Raw genomic sequence first — 18,990 nt, 5'->3', positions numbered from 1 at the left:
TCATCTTCCAGATTAAATGGCTTGACAATTTTGACATTTGCACTGTTTACATGCATGTGACATAACTGTGCTTCAACTGTGCTTAAACATACATTGCATTTTCCAGAGGTTTATATGAAGAACAGTGTATTTTTTCTTTTTATTTTCCAAGATATGAAATAGCATTATGAAACAGGGAATTTACAAGAATTAGTTACAAGAGCATACTTCTAATTTTTCATATTAACTTCCTGCTTCTGTTAATAAAGTCAAAAGCCACACTGAGAGCCTACATATGCCAATTCACAGTGAAAACTATGCATACTCCGTGAGTCTTCTCCAGCGGCTTCATCCCCCAACCTACTTTTTCCTGAGTATTTAGAAGGACTGCTTAGCATTTGCTGACTTTGGATATTATCCTGTCTGATGAACAGAAGTCTTTGGAATTTAAAAACCCAATACTTTTGATTTTAAACTTTTTATTAAGAGGTAACTGCTCTTGGAACCACAGAGGATGCTCACCCACACACAACCTCTGCAACCACATTGGCTTTACCTGTGAAATACACTCATCCTCTAACAGCACACGTCAGGCATGTCCATAGTACACAGACTGTACGTGCCCCAGGACAGACAGCAAAGCATCCCAAAACCTTTAACGTAAACTTACAATAATCTTATAACATTATTGTGTGATTTTTAGCAATATTTTCCAGGAATAGATTGTGAGCAGCTCAAGTGTGGGCTGCATTGGTGACAACAGAGCACTGCAGAGAGGAGTGCATGGTGCAGTGCCAGCTCCACGTCTCACGCCTACCACAAACACTCGGTCGAATCAAGATCCATGAGTTGCACATTACATGTGCATGTGCACCTGGTGGGTAAAATGCAGTGACTGCTAATAATAATATTTCAGCCTACTTATATGTGTGTGTACCTGTGAAGACACGTGTTTTTTTGTTATGTGTTTTATGTTATGAAAGAGACTTGCAAGTTTTATGATTTAATTATTAAACTTGTATTATACCTAAGTTTATTCACTTTTCCTCCAAAATTATAAATTTGCCAAATTGTGTATTTAGCAGCCCCTTTTTTCCTCATGAAAGTAACATTAAATATTTTATGATAAAATCTAAAACAGAGATGAAAGTAGAATACAAGAAAAAATAAGTACATATTTCAAAATTAGGCGTAATTTCAAAACTTTCTCACCTAAACTCTGCTTCGCAGTTGGGAAAGGAGCAGCAGATATAAAATCGCTATAAAATAACCAATCAGTGAAACTTCTGAATGCGGTAACTTCTACAAATGGCAAATGAAACACAGGGTATGCAGCTTGGGGATTTTTAACTGTTATTCTTGGGAGGGTAAGAGTAACTATAACACCTGCAGTGTCCTCCTCTTGGCACAAAGAAATACAGAATTACAATCAGACAATCTATTCAAAGAAAAGGCTAATTGTATCACTTCACCAGACTTCTGTAAGAGGCTTCTTATCAGAGAAAAATATCCCTTACTTCTGCATCACCCCTTATTCACATCATCAGTTTTTGGTAGCACTTATATTTGTGAACAACCATTTTCCAAGGTGAAGTCCAGGAGGAGTAAAATTTCATGACAAGCTCCTTGAGAATGGCAACCTCTGCCACTGAACCAGTGGTGCGTGTTTCACAGAAACAAGGTCAAACATCCCAAACCCAGTTTTGTTGCCCTCTTTATGTTTTAATTAGAAAAAAAACCACAAAAGTTTTGTTACATCTATACATGAATTATATTTTGTACACGGTACAAGACAATCCCTCTTCACTCAATATAGCTCAGGCAAGCCAAGAGGTTGTTCAACTATGGCACGAGTGTGAGACTGGCAGAAGACTTCCTTCCCATCTCCTCCTCACTCCCTTCCTTCTAAATTGGTGCTATTTTGGCTTCTCGGAGGAGCACTTTAGAGCAGCCATGCCTCCTCTCTTTTCCAAACCACTGTGCAGCCGCCATCAGCTCCGGTCTTCTGGTGCAGCAGGCTCTGGGGTGAAACTGCAACAGAGGTCGGCAAGCTGCCCTGTCAAGGGTGCTTACAGTCACCTTTCATTTATTTCACCGCGTCGTTTGATTTATTTCACCGCATCGTTCTGCACAAACTAGGGGGACTTATCATCATCATCAGCTTTTCCACTTTGCTCCCCCGGCCCTGGAGAGACAGCAGAGCGGGCAAAGAGAAAGGGGGGAAGGATAAAGGAGGGAAGGCGGAAGAGGACAAGGAGGAAGCGGCGCGTTGCGGAGAGGCCTCAGGTGTTGCCGGGCCTGCGGTCTCGGCATGCAAAGCAGCGGCCGTGCTCCCACTGCACTTCCTCTCCCACCCCGGAGCTCGAGGAACCGAGAGCGGCAGTTCATATACCCGAGGGCCCCGCTCGGGCGCTGAGAGCCATCCTACGCTCTCTGCTTCCCGCTGCTCCCTCACGAGCGGCGCTTTGCAGCCCGCACCCCCACAGCCAGCACGAGGGAAGCGGGAACGAGCAACAAAGGGATGCGCGCCCTTTAAGCACTCCTCCCCGTCACGTGGCGCGGCGCGGGGGCGGGAGCTCCGCTGGCGTCACTTCCGCTCCTCTCCTGGTACGGCGGGGCAGCGCGCGGAGCAGGACGTGAGTCTCGGGGTCCCCTCGGAGCCCCCCGCAGCTTCCCGCTGTTTTCTTCCGCCCTCCCTCCTGAGGCCGGCCGCCAGAGCTCGGCGTCTCCCGGCCAGCCTCGGGGAGGCGCGGAGAAAGCCGTGCGGCGCAGCCTTCCTTCTTTCCTTGAGCGCCCGCTGTGCCCCGCGGGGGGGATGCCCCGCTGTGCGGTGGGCCTGGGGCGGGGAGGAGTCGCTGCCATGTTGGGGGGCGAGGAGGATTTAAGGGAGGGAGGAAGAAAATGGCGTCGGGGAACCGCCCGGCTCCGTTTCCCCCGCGCCGGGATCAGGCCCTGCCCGCAGCCGACCCCAGACCCTTTTTTTTTCCTTCCTTCCTTTCTTCCTTTTTGTTCGGCTTTCCCTGCCTCCCGCCGGCGCTGAGCCGCGGCCCTTCGCTCCGCCCAGCCCGCAGGACCCGGGCCGTGCTCCTGGCCCCGCTGGCCCCTCGCCCCTCTTTCCCGGGGGGCAGCGGGAGCTGTGGAAAGGAGGGGAGGAAGATGGCGGCTTGGATCCGCCTACGGCTGTTCCCGGCCTGTCTTTCTCCTCTCCCTCGCCTCGTCTTTGCGTGGCCCGTCTCACTCCGCCCTCGCTCCCCCGGCGCTTCACCGTCTCCTCGCGCTGCCTGCCTGCCTCTTTCCAGCAGATCGTTCCGCTCCCACTTTCTCCTTTTTGCAGTTTCCTCTCCTGCCTTCCTCCGTGCCGCCATTCGCGCATTCCAAGGCAGGCTTAAAGGCTTGTGGCCCCTGGCCCCCTCTTATCAGCCTCTTTCTGTGCCCCACCTTCACGTCCTTGTCGTGCTTGTCCTCTTCCAGATCCCCTCTGCCTCCGTCCTGGTCTGCTTCCCCGTGCCCCGTTTCATTTTAGTGCTGCAGTTCCCAGCATTGTACTCTGAGCTGTGACGACAGAACTTGTCCCACTTTTCAACTACATCGAGCTACTAGCGTTATACTTGTGCTCTGTGATTTCACCACCGACTTGAAAATGATGCTGTTCCTTTTCCTTTGCTAAGACTTGCTTCTCTTAGCTTTCCTTAGCTTATCTTTGTTTCTCTGTCATGCTTGTTAATAGGAAAGAACAAATGAGCTATTTATTTATTACAAAGAGTTTCTAGTAGCAGGCAGGATGTTCTGCTGCTGTATCTAACCACATGTTTGCATAGTGGAGAGATGCAGAAGTACATCTGGCAACATGCATTCAAGGAAAGTCTTGAATGTCCACTTGTCTGGCAAATGAATAGACTCTAGTGACTGATCTGTTAAAGCTGCAGTTGAAATAATAGCAGAACTGTAGTTCATTGTAACTAACATGTTTTTTCAGATCTTGTATTACTGATAGGGGAGCTTAGCTTCTTATAAGATTATTGTATAGCTTTTGCTTGCAAATTCAACTAGCCATAATGCCTGTGTAAGAATATGGATAATGCTGTGGTTTTTGTAGATTAAATTAATGTATTAATGTAGTATTGAGAATTCAAACTGAGGATAGTCATGTACTGTATTGTATTTTTTCCTTTTTTCTTTTAAAAACCATAATGGAACTAGCAGAAAACTGTCCCTAAACTGTTTGAAAACTCAAATGCCACACTTAAGGCAGTTGCAGGAAAAAAAAAAAAAAAAAAAAAAAAGCTATAAAAGGGAACTGTGTATGAGATTGCATTCTAATGTGCCTTAAAGTGTGTGAAAACTCAGGAAAGTCTTCAGGACAGTAAACAGTATCAAGTTTGCTTTCTCGATGTCACGTGATTTATTTCTTGTGTAGTGTTCTTATATTATGTTTCTCATCCTAGAATGCCTAAGTCAAAGGAACTCGTGTCTTCAAGCTCATCTGCCAGTGATTCAGATAGTGAAGTTGACAAAAAGGTGAAAATTATGTGTAGTTCATTTTGATTGTATTAACATTTATGTATCAAAATACGTGTCATTCCATATCATTTATCAGACGCTTGGAAAAAATATTATTAAGGCTTGTGTAGAAAATATGCTTTTTGATTTGCAGTGAACTTTTTTCTTAGGTTGTATTTTGCTTTATTTAGCTTTTTCCATGTGGTATAGCTAGACTCTATCCTCCTGGAATTCCTTCTTGCCTTGTGTCAAGAAAGAAAAGATTTTGGTATCAGCTGCCCGTTGTGGCAAGAATATGGATTAATTTTAAGACTACCCCAACCTCCCCTCTTTATTTTTTTTATTGCTGGTTCAAAATGAAAACCTCCAACTGCCCTGTCATCCCTGCCAACTGCTTTTCTTGTTTATACATATTTTTCTTCTGTTTCAGATTTTGACTTTTAGTATGATCTGTTTATTCTGTCTGCTATTTCCTCACTTAAATGCTCAGCCAAGTTGGATGTCTTTCAGTTGATTAATTTTAATGTCTTAGCTATTTCTAAATGTGTAAATTAAGTGTTCACAGTTATTTTTGGTAATCATTTAGTTTGTAAATTTCTGCTAGTATGCTAGTCATTATTAACAGAACCAGCATACAGTGGAGTTAATGCTAGGTGTTAATGCAGACTTATAGTCAGTACTTGAGAAAACATAGGCTGCACTACTGATTAAAATGTGACTTAATTGCCCTAAACAAATCAGACATTCTCTCAAATCCTGGTATGGATTTGTATTTGTGTAGTATTCTCTCAAAAACTGGTATGCATTCCTGACAAATTAAACTTGAACAGTCTGCTGTGATGGGTTTTGTTGTCACAACTGCCTACATCTGTTGCAACCATTCCTCTTTAAAATAAATTATCCACAGTGTAGTTCTAACTGTTGAGAATAACTTTTGATATCTCTATCACTTCTTTGGAATGGAGGATGAAGAGAAGATGAGCTATAGGAGCATGATTACTGGTATAAATATTGGTAAAGGTAGTAACTTTATAGCAACTGCAAGTAATGTGATATAGAGGTGATATGATGTGAATGTTTTAAAAACATGTTTAATTTATCTTGCTAAGGACAGAGATTGGACTCTGATTAAAAAACGGAAAAAATGTTTCCCTGATAGAGGTGACTTCCAGATCTTTTCTTCATTATCTCTTATTTTGTCTTTTTTTCAGAAGTGTTATTAGCTGTCATGCATTTTTGTTGCTTTCACTGGAAAGGAATGTGAAACTTTCAACAGATTTTATTTTTTTAATTAAAGCTAGTGGACCAACAGCATTGCTGTTACAAAAAGAGTGGGCTCTTAAAAATAATAAGTGAAATAGTATAATATTTTTGAAGCTGAAGCATTCTGGTAAATTTCACAAAGAACAGAGTTGGACTCATTTGGAGACTAATTTTGAAATTGTATGACACTGGAGTCCTGCCTTCACAAAAGGAAAGTGATAGTGTGTGCTGCATGATAGTAGTTTGTGGCCTCTAATGTAAGCTTTTCTATAATTGGTAAGAATGAGTTGTGGTTCATGCATTTGTTTTATTCTTGCTCCAAGGCAAAGCGGAAAAAGCAAGCAGTTCCAGAAAAGCCTGTGAAGAAACAAAAGACGGGTGAGAGTTCAAAAGGTGCCGCTTCTTCTAAACAAAGCAGCAACAGAGATGAGAATATGTTTCAGGTAAAAATTAATGACTTTTTTAAGGCAGCCTGTTACGTCATACTCAATATAAATTTTGAGTTGATGTCTTTATTGTATGGTGCCTACTCTCCTGAAGTGTCCTTTTCGGGGGGGTTACAGTGAATGATGCAGTGCAGGTGAGGTATTCAGGAAAACAATCATCAGGTCTTAATAAAATAAAAGAAACTGAGTTGTAGCAATTGGTCCAGCCTTCGTGCATTTTGCCCATGGCAACTCTGTGGGTAGTCATTTTGTCTGCAAATACAGCACTTATCATAAATACACTGGAAATGTTTAATTGGGACGACCTATGCGTGGACGCTTCTTTTAATCAGAGGTTTTGAAAGAAATGTTCTTGGAAATTGAAATAGGGTCTCTTAATTCCTATTTAACTAGGTCAAGGGCAACTTGGTTTCTGTGTTATAAGGAAGTGCCCTGGAATAAGTTTTGCTTGTTTCTTTGTGATGCAGGTGTTGCCTTTGCTTCGGCAACCTCTGATTAATGTCCCGTTGTGAAGTGCTCAGACAGCCACGGCCAAATCACACGCTTTTATGGCACCAATGTGGTGAGCGGCAAATGGCCTTCATTGCAAACAACACACTCTTCTTATAATTGTCCCTTATATCACAGTGCTACAATCACCCTTGCTACGGGTGCCCAATAGACGTGTGGCATGTCTTGTCTTGCCATGTCTCATCATGGTTTCTCATGAGTCAAGGAGCCCCCGCAGAGCCTGATGACTGTCACAGCCCCCCTTTCATGTATTCGCTAACCACGCAAGGGGCCCACACAGGTTACGCCTGGTTACGCCTGGTGACCTTGACAGACCCGCTTTACGTATTTCATTGACTACATCTCTAACTTGTGTATTTTGTTAACTACTGTTAACTTTTTCTCACTAAACATCCAGAAGGACTGCCATTCTGATGTTCTTGTTTTAGATGGTGTGAATGTAGATTTTTTTTCCTCAGCACAATGTATTTGTGAGCTTAGAGTGGTAGACCAACTTTTAGGGTTAGGTGGGGCAGTAGCAATGTGTACTGCAAGCTGTGTAAGAGTATACGTAGCTTGGAATTAGTAAATGTCTGTGACTAGCTGGATTAATAAAAGCAGAGAGTGGAGAAGAAACTTAGACTCTTATTCTTAAGCTTCTGAAGGAGTCTGGGGAGGATGTTTAATAGAATGATCCCGTTTCTGGGTAAGGCAAAATAAGTCGCTTTGGGCTATTGCTGTGCAAAATAATATGGCAAAAAAATTGTTTTCCAGACAAAAGATCTGCATAACTGATGTTGTAATGCAGATCAGTTGCTACTAATTATCGGTCTTTGCTCAGGTATAGTTGGTGGGAGGACTTCAACTGAATACATGTTAATGTCTGGACTCTTCCATCAATGTTCTTTGGTATTTGCCTACCTTTTAGTTACTTAACAGAAATGTTTCTTAGGTTGCTTATTCTGTTATGAAAGCATTGTAGTGCTACATCAGCTTATGTGCCTTAACTGAGATGCGTCTGTTTCGGTGTAGAAATAGCATTGTGAGTCTGTAGTTACTTCCTCTCTCTTTGCTCTACCCAGGAGATCATGCTTAAAGTTCTAGTCTTTAAATTTTGAGGTATAATTTTGTTTGTTCTGAAACTGTTAGTAATACAGAAAACTTTCTCTCCTTTTTAGTTCCTTGTAGCAGTAAAGTGATCTCTGATTTGCGGTTGGCATTGCAGTATGACTTAACACCCTGTTTGAACTGGTATAAATCAGGATGTGAAGCATTCACAGGATATTCATTTTTGTGATATCCATTTTCTGTGTGGGAGTGGCAACATATGATGTGAAACATAGAGACTTAAGGTTCTAAATGTTTAGGCTGTATTCTGGAAGAATTGCAGCTTCCTTTTTTAGTGTAGAGCTCATTATGACATCAGTTTTTGCAAGACCTGTGTTTTAATGTTTTTATTTAAAATGAATGTTAATACTTGAAGCTCATGAAGTGTAGAATTATTATAAGTGGTAGGAAATTGTTTTCAGTATGAACATTTATTTACTTATGTGTCTTGGCCTTTATAGACTTTAAAGGTAGCTTTGTATACTTAGGAATTTGGTGAAGGGAGTTGGGCACAACTGAGATCCAGAAAATTAATTTGCTCCTTGCATGATGTGTTACTAGCCGTCCTAAGGACAAGTGTTATTTGTGTGGAAGGTTTTAGTCTTCTTGCATTAGATTCCCATCTGTGGCTTCAGCTCATATAAGGTTTGCATCACGTGCTCTGGGTAGTTTGACAAATCCTGTCTTCTACTCATGCCTAATTTGGGTAAGGTTTGTTAATGCTGTCAGGATACATTATTAGTAACTGTCCAGAATGGAGCCAGGATGTTTCACAAAATTTGTTACTACTTAGTGTTGGAAAAGAATCCCCACTCCCTCCTTTCTGAGAGTTCAGTTGTACGTGTTTTTTGACTTGTCAGAAATAACGTTCATTGGTATCACAAACGCAATGTCTTCACCTATCGTAAGATCCTAAAAATAGATGTCTGCAATGATCTGGAAGGGTGTTTGAGAGGTAATGTTGTGTGAGTATCAGTTTCAGAATTAGTGTTCTAAACCAATTTGGTTTGTTGCAGAGCCCAGCTGTTTACAGGACTCTGCATTCTAGGGGTCTATACTATCTTTCTGTGCTCCTCACAGTACAAAGATAGCTGCTTTTTTGCAGTTTCTACTTTCAGTGTGTGTGTTTAAAGGAAACTGGCAATGGGAACGAAAATGTCGATTAAGGTGAAACTCGTACAAGAAGTCAGTTGGATAGCTGCGAAAGGAACCTAGATGCAGTTCAGTGTGTTGTATTCTAAGAAATGAAAACTTGGAAATTGTGTTTTCTGATGTACTTAATTTAGTAGAGTGGTATGTCTAAAAAGCTGTGGTGTTTTATAAAAAGCATATGGACTTGTGCATGAAAGTTGAACATCATAAATTACACTGCTATAAATCATACTCTTTTGGAACACTACTGTGATTACAGTGATAACAAAGTGCTTGAGCCCAGGGCCCAAGGAAGTTATTCTAGTACTATGAGCTGCTGCATTGAAAAGTTGTTCAGAGATGACTTAATGCCAGAATGAAAGGTATTTGAACTTGAAAGAAAAAGAGAAAAAAAATATCAATTTTCTTGAGTAAATCTCTATTTTGGGGAATTCTAGTAACTTTAGTTGCTAATAAGAGCTACTTCAGAAACGAGAGTTAAAACTTTTTGCAATGACAACTGTTTTGTATAAAGCTCAGCTTAATGGTCACATTAAATTTATTTAATGTGAGCGTTCAGATGATGTGTGGACAGAACCGTTAAATGTAACTTAGAATCCCAGATTTGCTCTAAGAAATAAAATCTGATAAAAACACAGTGGATTAGAGATGCAGATACAGTGGAAAGGCTTAGAATCTGAGAGCACCTATATTAATTCACCTACAATAAGGTGAGGGGAGAAGAAAAACATTTAAGCTAACATCACATAGTCAGCAAGTCTAAGTTAACTAGAAATAGTCCGATATGAAAATTGTTGAATCATAGAATGGCCTGGGATGAAAAGGACCATAATGATCATCTAGTTTCAACCCTCCTGCCATGGGCAGGCTCACCAACCACCAGACCATTTCAGAAAATGCTGAAATTATTTGGTAATGTACTAATAGTTAATTGATAGAAATTCCGGAGTACTGCTGCTTTAAGTATTAATAACTTGAAGCTGGTGAAGTATTGCAATGAAAAACCATGAAATGTTTTTTATGCAAGCTATTTGTAATATTCTTTGCCAACAGTGCTGACAGATTTGGCCAATCCTACGGGCCATACCAAGTTAAGTCTGAAAGAACTCAGCTCATCTGACATCATGCCTTATTTTTGTCTGCTGTATTTGTAGTGCTGTGGAAGTATTTAATAAATCAATTGCAAAATAATATAAACTGAAATTTATCGTTCACTTAAAAGGATACTTTGAAGTAAGAAAAACACGTTTTAGGCTTACAGTATCTAAGAATGCTTTAAAATTTTGGAGTTAATTCAACATGATCTGTATAAGAAGAAATGGCCTTAATTGAACTTAAAGCATACGTGTTTGTATCTATTTTGTGAAGTAATGGCTTCTGACTTAAACATCTGTGGGTGATTGTTGATTTGAGAATTCACGTTTTCTGGTCAGACTTAATGCTAGTAAGATCTACGTGATCCTCTGTTAAATTGTCAGTGGAAGATGTGCATTAGTTCTATTAGAAAGTAATCAAGCACAGAATCACCAAAGTTGGATAAGACCTCCAAGATCATCCAGTCCAATTGTCCACCAATCACCAGTATTTCTCCACTAAACCGGGTCCCTTAGTGCAACATGTAAATGTTTCTTGAACATCTCCGGGGATGGTGACATCACCACACCCTGGACAGCCCATTCCAGTGCTTCACCATTCTTATGGAGAAGTTCTTCCTAACATGCAACATGAATCTCCCATAGTGCAACTTGAGGCCATTTCCTCAAATCCCATTGCTAGTTACAGGAGAGGAAGCTGACCCCCACCCCACCACAACTTCTTTCAGAGAGTTCCAGAGAGCAGTAAGGTCTCTCTGACCCATCTCTTCTCCAGACTGAACAGTCCCAGCTCCCTCACCTGCTCCTTGTGTAAGGCCTGTGCTCCAGACCCCTCACCAGCTTTGTTGCCCTTCTCTGAACACACTCCAGGGCCTCAATGTCTTTCTTGTAGTGAGGAGCTTAAAATTGAATGCAGTACTCAAGGTGTGGCCTCACCAAAGCTGAGGGTCACTTCCTTGCTCCTGCTGTCAGCACTATTTCTGATAGAATGCAGGATGCCATTGGTCTTGGTCACCTGGGCGCATTGCTAGCTCATGTTCAGCAGTGTGTTGACCAACATTCCCAGGTCTGTTTCTTCCGCACCGTCTAAAAGCTTTTGTGTCCCAAGTAGAGTTACCTGAGGTAGCTGTGGCCAAAGTGCAGAATTCAGCACTTGGTCTTGTTAAACTTAATCCCATTGGCCCAGCTCAGCAATCCAGGTCAAATATTCTATTTTAAATTTGTTTATTTAGGAATGAGTTCTTTCTTCATAAAGTCTGTCCACGCGATGCATACAAAATGCATTTCTTAAAGTAATGGTCTTTGTGTGTTTTGATTATCTAATTTCTGATTTTCAAATTTCCATTGTAGTTTGATTTGGTGTGAACTAATACTTCCATTAAATGTGTGAAAACCTTTAGAAAGTCTAAACATATAATGCGATCCAAAGTGTGATGCAGTTTGCTGTTGTTCCTCCTGTAGTTCCCCACCCTCTCGAAAGAAAAAATTAAAGAAACGTACTGAAATGATGAAATTCCAAAAGCATCACTTTAACAAAACCAGTTTCATGCTGTGGTATGTGTTGGTAAACTTTCAAAGTTTTTTAAAGTTTTTTACTCACTGTTTCAATTGAGTATACCTGGAGGAAGAGGAGCAAGTGTGGGACAGTTAGTGTCTTCCTTTCATTTTCATCTCTTCTGCTGTGTTTATTAAAAAAAAACAAAAACAAAAACAAAAACAAAACAACAAAAAAAAAAACAAGAAAACCACAACAACAAAGAAACAACCAATAACACTAAGGCCTATCTAGAAATTGTACTCAACTAGTGTGTATATCTAACTTGCTTTTTTTTTGTCAATAGGGATAGTACTGAAATATGTATTTTGGAGTAGAGCTCTCTCTCTTCCTCTGTGTTTACAACTGCTGTTAACAAAGATGTTTATGATAGACACAAAAAAAAAAATCAGAAAATCCGAATACTCTTGTAAGAATGCCACTTGCTAAGGATGTAGGCTTTTTACTTCAACAGAGTGAGATTTGCCAAAAAAAAAAAAAAAAGTGTTGAATGCTCAACTGGTTTTAAGTCCTTCATCCATTTATACTGCCATTACTTATTAACCTACTGACTACTCTGGATTAAGCTCTTGAGCTGGTTGTTTCTCAGGTGTCTAAAATAAGCTGCAGTGGGTTGTGTCACACATCTGAGCCTAATACTGTTTGGAAAAGTGAATACTGTAATATGTAAAATGCATAAAATGTCTTCTGTGTTTTAACAGATTGGCAAAATGAGGTATGTCAGTGTTCGTGACTTTAAAGGGAAAGTTTTAATTGATATTAGAGAATATTGGATGGATCAAGAAGGTGAAATGAAGCCTGGCAGAAAAGGTACTGTTCTGTTTTATATTGTTGTGTATCAAAACATTGCTTACAATTTACTGGGAAATTTTGTGTCAGATTCATATAGTTTGTTACTGCGTGATATTTTTAGGATAATATTTTTAATTATAAAAAATGATCAGTTTTACCTGGAGATAAAAGCAACAAAAGCAGAGTTGGCCTGAGTCCATTTTTCTAAGTGGATCTTGCACAATTTATGGAAATACAGCATCAATTAAAATTTATTGTAGCAACCATACTTTTTTCCCCCTCTGTTCCTTAAATCAATTTCTTACCTTTTTTCCAATAGGATCTCTATTTCTAAATAGATTGAAAAGGTTTAATTTTATTTGGAATAATGTATTAAGTCTTTTAAAACAATTGTGTTTTTCAGTTTTTATTTAATTTCAGATTAAAATAACAGAAACATTTCATATAACACTTTCTGTGTCTGTTTAACCTGCAGTACAGCACATAAGTCTTTAGTTACCACTGCCCTATCTGATTTTTATAGCATCATTTTAATGGACCATTTTCAGGACTTTTGCTATCTGTGAAGTAAGGATGGGTTGACCATTGCAGTAGTAGTGCTTTTCTTAATGTCTTGTTGCTTGTTTAGAAACATATTATTTTTCATATTGTACCAATGAAACAGGTTAGCACGAATTGTTCTGTTCTGAAGATGGAAGTCATTTAATCTAGAATCAGCATAAGGGTTATTGTATTTTCCTGGTGTGTCCAGGAGCAACACAGTGAACAAACACTTGGAAAGCTTGTGAATTGTTTTCAGCGTATCTTAAATAACCACTGTAGGTTTATGTGAACAGGTTGTACAAGGAGGTCTTTGTTGAATGTGTTACTGCAACTTAGCAAAAGTGGTTGTTCCAAGCTTGGAGGGCTAAATTGTTCTTTTCACTTCTACCTCAAGATACATCAATTGAAAGCTTGAGTGGGAAACCACAGTGATTCTTAATGGACAGGCAAATTCACAAAAATTATGTGATACAGGTGAAAATGTTTGTAGTGGCATCAAACAAGTCTGGATTTAATTAGGATAAAATTGCTAACCAGATATAGCATCTGAGTGATATTCTAGTGGTACACTTGAAGGCTGCTTATGTAGGAATCCTAAAAAAAGGATACAATTGTAGATTTGTAATAAAAATAGAAGAAATCTGATTGTTAGAAATTTATGTCAGACTGTTTCAGCCAGCAGGTTTGAAATACATGCCTGCATACAGTCCTTAGGATATGTTGTTTTGGGCCAACTTGATGATATTTTTTATCCTAGCAATGCCTGGCCAACTTTTCAGAACCTTTCCCCTAAGAACTGTTGGAACAACTGCTTAAAGCAGAGACATGCAGATGATTTTCTGCTTAAAATAATTGTGATTCTATGATGGAACTCTGGTGGTAATAAGAAAGGGGGAAAATAATAAAAAAAATAATTAAAAAAAGAAAAAGAGATGCTCCCCAGAAGTGGAATTAGCAGTTTCACCTGTTTTCAGGTCCTGCTCTATGTACAGGGAGAAGGCAATGAATTGACTGAGGGATAGAGAGGGGGTAAATATTTGAAGAGCCTCACTGCAGAGAGTGAGGTAGGCGTGTGAGTCTCTACTTGCGTAGAGTTGGCATAGAGATTGTAGGGAAAGAGTGAGGAGGGTAAAGCACAATGGAAATGTGGTCTGTAGCTCGAACAAGTAAATGTTCAGAACTGAGGAGATGGATTGAGGGGGGCTAATTAGTTGAATGTCATAAGCATTTGTAGTGATCTTAAATTGAACAGCAAGAACAAAGGCAGCTAAGCAAGATGTTCTATGTTGAGTTGTGAGTGCTAGGATTCATTCTTCATGGTGCATTAAGAAAAAAGGAGAAACAATAACCAACCAGAATCATGTTACATCATAAATATATGAAGTTCCATCCACAGAGGTTGGCTTTTAGGAGCAAATAGAAATACAGTTGGTTTCCTACATCTCACGCAGGGCTTTTGTGCTGCCTGCTTTCAGATCCAGAGCTCTGTTTCTCTTCCTGTATTTATGAAACGTGTGAATGAATTTATGTTGTTGCCTGTTTTCTTTGTAAGGTAAACTTCTCTAGAGATAGGCAATTTCTAAAGTATTCCAAGTAAGTGGTTTCAGTCTGTTACTAAATTTGATGTATCTGGAGCATTAAAAATTGTGATGTAGGCTTTGTGTATGAAATCAGTCTGGATTGTAAGTATACAAGATACTGAACTACGGTTTTCTTTTTTGTACTAAATATTTGTTTTTAATGCATTTCAGGTATTTCTTTAAATCCAGAGCAGTGGAACCAGCTGAAGGAACAGATTTCTGATATTGATGATGCAGTAAGAAAATTGTAAAGACAGAGCCATACAGAAATCTTTATCACGTTAGTTGTTTCAAGCAGTCTTTTTACATTGGCTTTTGTTTTCTAAAATATTGTTTTCCAAGCTATTGTATATTTGGATTGCGAAACAATTTGTAAAATGAATAATTTTTTTATGTGCATTAAACATGTATTCTGAGTGAAGCTAATTGTGTATACTTTACTGAAAGGAAATGTGTTGCTTTCACCTCATGGTGTAAAATAAACAAGTCAAGTAATATGTAAAGCTCTTTGTGTTTGTTTGTGGCCTTTTGTTTAAAGATGTTTGCTGACAAGGCCACCAACTAATTGTAGGCTTTTTAAATTTAGTTAATAGTTACTGATTTTGTTTTCTAAGGGGATTTGAAAAATGTCTGTTTAAATTTCTTGTTTTGTTTCATATCCTTTGCTGTTTCCCTCAGCTTTCAGCTTTAAAACTTGATACAAACAGTGAATACCTGGTAAAACACACTTTTGTAGATAATTTTAAATACTGTATTTGCTAATTTACCCTATTTATTCAGATGTAAACAGTCCTGAGTATGTAGACTTTCTTGCATATTTGCATGAAGTGTTATGCTGAACAGTAACACTGGAACACCATCCACACATCATCTGTTCTAGTTTTTGTATAGCTTGCTTGACTTAAGAAATACAATTAGACTTTATTCAAGGTCTCTAGGTCTTAGAATGCGATGCATAAACTTTTACAGTAATAGACATATACCTCAGAGTAAGACAGTATTTAAAATGCTTCCAGACTTGGTTATTAGTTTAGGTACCCTTTTCAAACTTTGCATTAAATTTATTCTTGAACTCATACTGATTACTTACTCTATAGAAAACAAGATTTAATATGTCTTTGTAGACATCTGGTTCTGTTTGTTTGAGAGTATGGTGTAAACAACACTGCTTAAACCAGGCTGTAACACAGGTTAAACAGTCACACAGCCAAAAGATCAGGTTATCATGCCCTTGCCCTGCCCTCACTGCCTGACCAGATCATTTGACTTGGCTTGCCTTGAGCAGCTTACATGTGCACAACTTTTCTCTTTTTAGAGACAGTGCTTACAATGGAGCACTGGTACATAGTGAATCCATGACTCTAGCAGACTTCAATCATTCACCAGTGTACTATTCTGATAAGAGAAGCTTCTATCCAGTGGGGATTCTGTTGGACTAGGTGTTGCCTCAAATTAAGGAGATCTTTGTAGGTGTTGTGGTTACAGAATGAAAAAGGGAGAATATGATGTTTGTATAAAACCTGAAGAGATAATGGGCGCTCCAGTAGAGAAATTAACATTGAAGAATCAAAGCTGACAGAAAAACTACAGTGAAGAAGAACCTTTCCATTAGCAGAAATGGAAAAGAATTCATTGTTTGACTGCAGTTAACAGAAAGAAGGTGAACCAACTTCATGAGAATTGACATTTCAAGAATATGTAATGAATGTACAATTTTTTGCTTCCCATGATTTTTCCACTTGATGGAAAACTTAGAAGTGTTTTTAAATTTTATATAGGTGAACAAGATTTGCTACTTAATTCTGGAGTAACAAAATGCAGTTGTTTATACTGAAGACATGCATGGACATCCTGTTCTGCTAAGTGCCATATGCAGACTGTTCTTGTGCTGCAGAATTTATAATTCAATACACATGCTTTATGAAGGGTGAGAGAAAGTGACTTAATTATATTAAATATGTGTTGTTTAATTTGAATATTATGTAAGGTATGTAATTCTGCTTTATAACTTACTGAAATATGAATTTAGGAACTACAGTGAGGGTGAATAAAAAGTGAAGAGGTGTCTTACTGTAGCTGCACTGTTTCTGGGCACAACTTTCTTCAACTGCTAATGACATGCAGGGACATGTGGACCAAAATAGACAAAAATGAAATACCTGTTAACATCAGTGCATGAAATGAATTGCGTTAGGTCTCTGAGAAGTTCTAGTTTTTTTTTTTTGTTTGTTTGTTTGTTTTTTTTAATTTGCAGTATGTATTTGCAGGTTTTTTTTCCTTCAAATACAGAAGTTCTCTGACCAGATTGTATCTTGTAACCTTAAAACCTTCGTATGGGTACCTTGACATGCATGATTATCACAATGGAAGGAACATTGTCTTCAGTTAGATTACTGTGGTAATAAGTAGTTGGATGGCAGTTGTATATCAGAGTATGAGACAATTATGTTCAGGAAGGTGAAGAATTAAATTCATTCATTTGGAGAGAGTAAGTGAAAAAGTATTGTGATTAGTTCTCTTGTGGAAACTTGTGACGCAAATGTTCAAATAAATTACTCCCAGTTCTTACAAGACAACACTTACTGTATTTGTGGGGATATCTACCAGAGCTGCTTAGCCCATTTTATAGATAAAATTTGAGGCACTTTGATTTTACTTGGCTTGTGTACTGAAAAATAGCTTTCCAATCTGCCAGTTATATTTCTGCCTGTAATATGGATTAAAATATATATATTTTACTTGAGCTGATGTTAACATCTGCATGATGTTCTACCAAAAAGGGTAGCTAAATTAAATAGTCAGTTTTTCAGATGAATTGTGAGGAAATTCTTTCCACCTCAAATGACTGATGGCTAATTAGTTGACTTGTATTTTAAACACTCAGTGTTACTTTGAAATTAATAGTTGTGATTTGTCATGTGTTGTCTTCAGCTGTACTACTTCTTACTTGAAAACTCCAATTTTTGGGTACGGATTATTTTCTTGCAGATGAAATAGTACTTAGGGTACAAGTAGAAGAAAATTGTGCATGTATGAAAAGGCTAATGTGAGGTAAAAATAAACACTACTCCTTTTCCCACTGAAGTTGTTAAAGAAAGATGCATTTGTTACATGATACTGATGCAGGGCATATTAGCATATTAGCAATGTGTTTTATGAATTTAATTACAATTAATCAGAGGAGGAAAAATACATCAGTTAGACCAGCCAAAGTACCATGCATTTGCTAAATCAAACTGTCATGTATGATGTTGCTCTTATGTAGAAATATTCATATTGAAATTTAAAAATGCAGCACTAAGTTTGATATTTCTGTTACAGGAAATGCCCCAGTTATGTGATTCTTATGTGATCTGTTGGAAAAAAAAAATGGGAACTGTAATTCTGGTGACTTAAATGTCATATTGTTAACCATGTAGAATGTGTTATGTTTTGTTCTGTGATCTCTACTGCAGAGAGACCACTGGAAATACGAGCCCTCCAATTGTAATTTTAATGTTCAAATAAAAAAGTTGAATGGCAAATGTGTAATACAAATTTGAACACCTGGAAATAAATGAAGACTTCTGTTGAAGTAGTGCTATTTTTTAACTGCACTGTTTGTTTTTTTTTTTTTTTGTGAAAATTGCTGATTGTTTCTTGCATCTATTGTAATTTGGGAATTAGAATACTTAATGTTGTGTTGGGTCTGTGTTTGTGGGAGGTGGTTTGGCTGTGTAGCCCAAAAGGATAGAAGTTTTTTCTTTTTGAATAGAACAATTATCTTGCAAATATGGAAGCAGCAGATAGGAAAACATTTTCAAACCCTGAGCGGAAGGGCTTGAAAAGTCACTTTTGTTAAGAAATCAGGCAATTGTCTTTCAAGTGGAATTTTTTTATCTGACAATAAATGTCACTGTAGACTAGGTAGAAAATAGCTATTCACCCACTGTTTTAAATCACTAATTAGGTTGGTGTGGGAAAACGTCTCTTCGTGCACTCACTGTGACGGGATTATCTGATTCTGTGGTTGAACCAAACATTTCTTAAAGTAATTTTGATTACTTCAGCATTTCATGGGCGCAGAAGTAGTAAAGAGTGTAGTTCATAGGGAAGAAACACAATTTGGAGTTGGTAGAAGGTTGTCTATCTGTTACCCATTACTGTCTTCTCCTTATTGATAGGATCCATCTTTGATCCTAGCTCTGGTGACTGTATGCAAAATTGAGTCAGCTGACATGTCCCAAAGGAGACTTTCTTCATTCTATCTTATGCTTTTCCCTGCAGGCAGATACTAACAACTTGAAAAAATGCTATGGGGAGACAGTTCCTGAGTAAAAATGAATTATTACCTGGACGTTCGCCTGTTGCCAAAACAAGGGCATTTGTAATTGCAAATGGCTGATGGAAGGCAAACAGTTGCTTTTGTAGCCTGAAAGACATTCTTAAACTGCCAAGTGGAAAAAAAACAAAAGTGTAAAGACTTACCCTCTTGTCCCTAAGTAGGGATG

At 38.6% G+C, this 18,990-nt stretch overlaps 1 protein-coding gene across 1 annotated transcript; it reads left to right on the top strand.

Moving 5' to 3' along the window:
• Positions 1-2,553: 2,553 nt before the first annotated feature.
• SUB1 (SUB1 regulator of transcription) lies at positions 2,554-18,074 on the top strand. The gene is made up of 5 exons (XM_042825874.1): positions 2,554-2,615; positions 4,425-4,497; positions 6,066-6,185; positions 12,287-12,395; positions 14,672-18,074. The coding sequence occupies exons 2-5, from the start codon at positions 4,426-4,428 to the stop codon at positions 14,749-14,751; spliced, it is 381 nt and encodes a 126-aa protein (XP_042681808.1). The 5' UTR covers positions 2,554-2,615; position 4,425; the 3' UTR covers positions 14,752-18,074.
• The last annotated feature ends 916 nt before the right edge of the window (positions 18,075-18,990 follow it).

Source organism: Centrocercus urophasianus, unplaced genomic scaffold, assembly GCF_019232065.1.
Source record: "Centrocercus urophasianus isolate 14NV4802_14NV808 unplaced genomic scaffold, USGS_Curo_1.0 seq_25, whole genome shotgun sequence".
NCBI classification, from domain to species: Eukaryota; Metazoa; Chordata; class Aves; order Galliformes; family Phasianidae; genus Centrocercus; species Centrocercus urophasianus.
The sequence above is the reverse complement of the archived record's forward strand: the minus strand, read 5'-3'. Positions and strand labels throughout refer to the sequence as shown.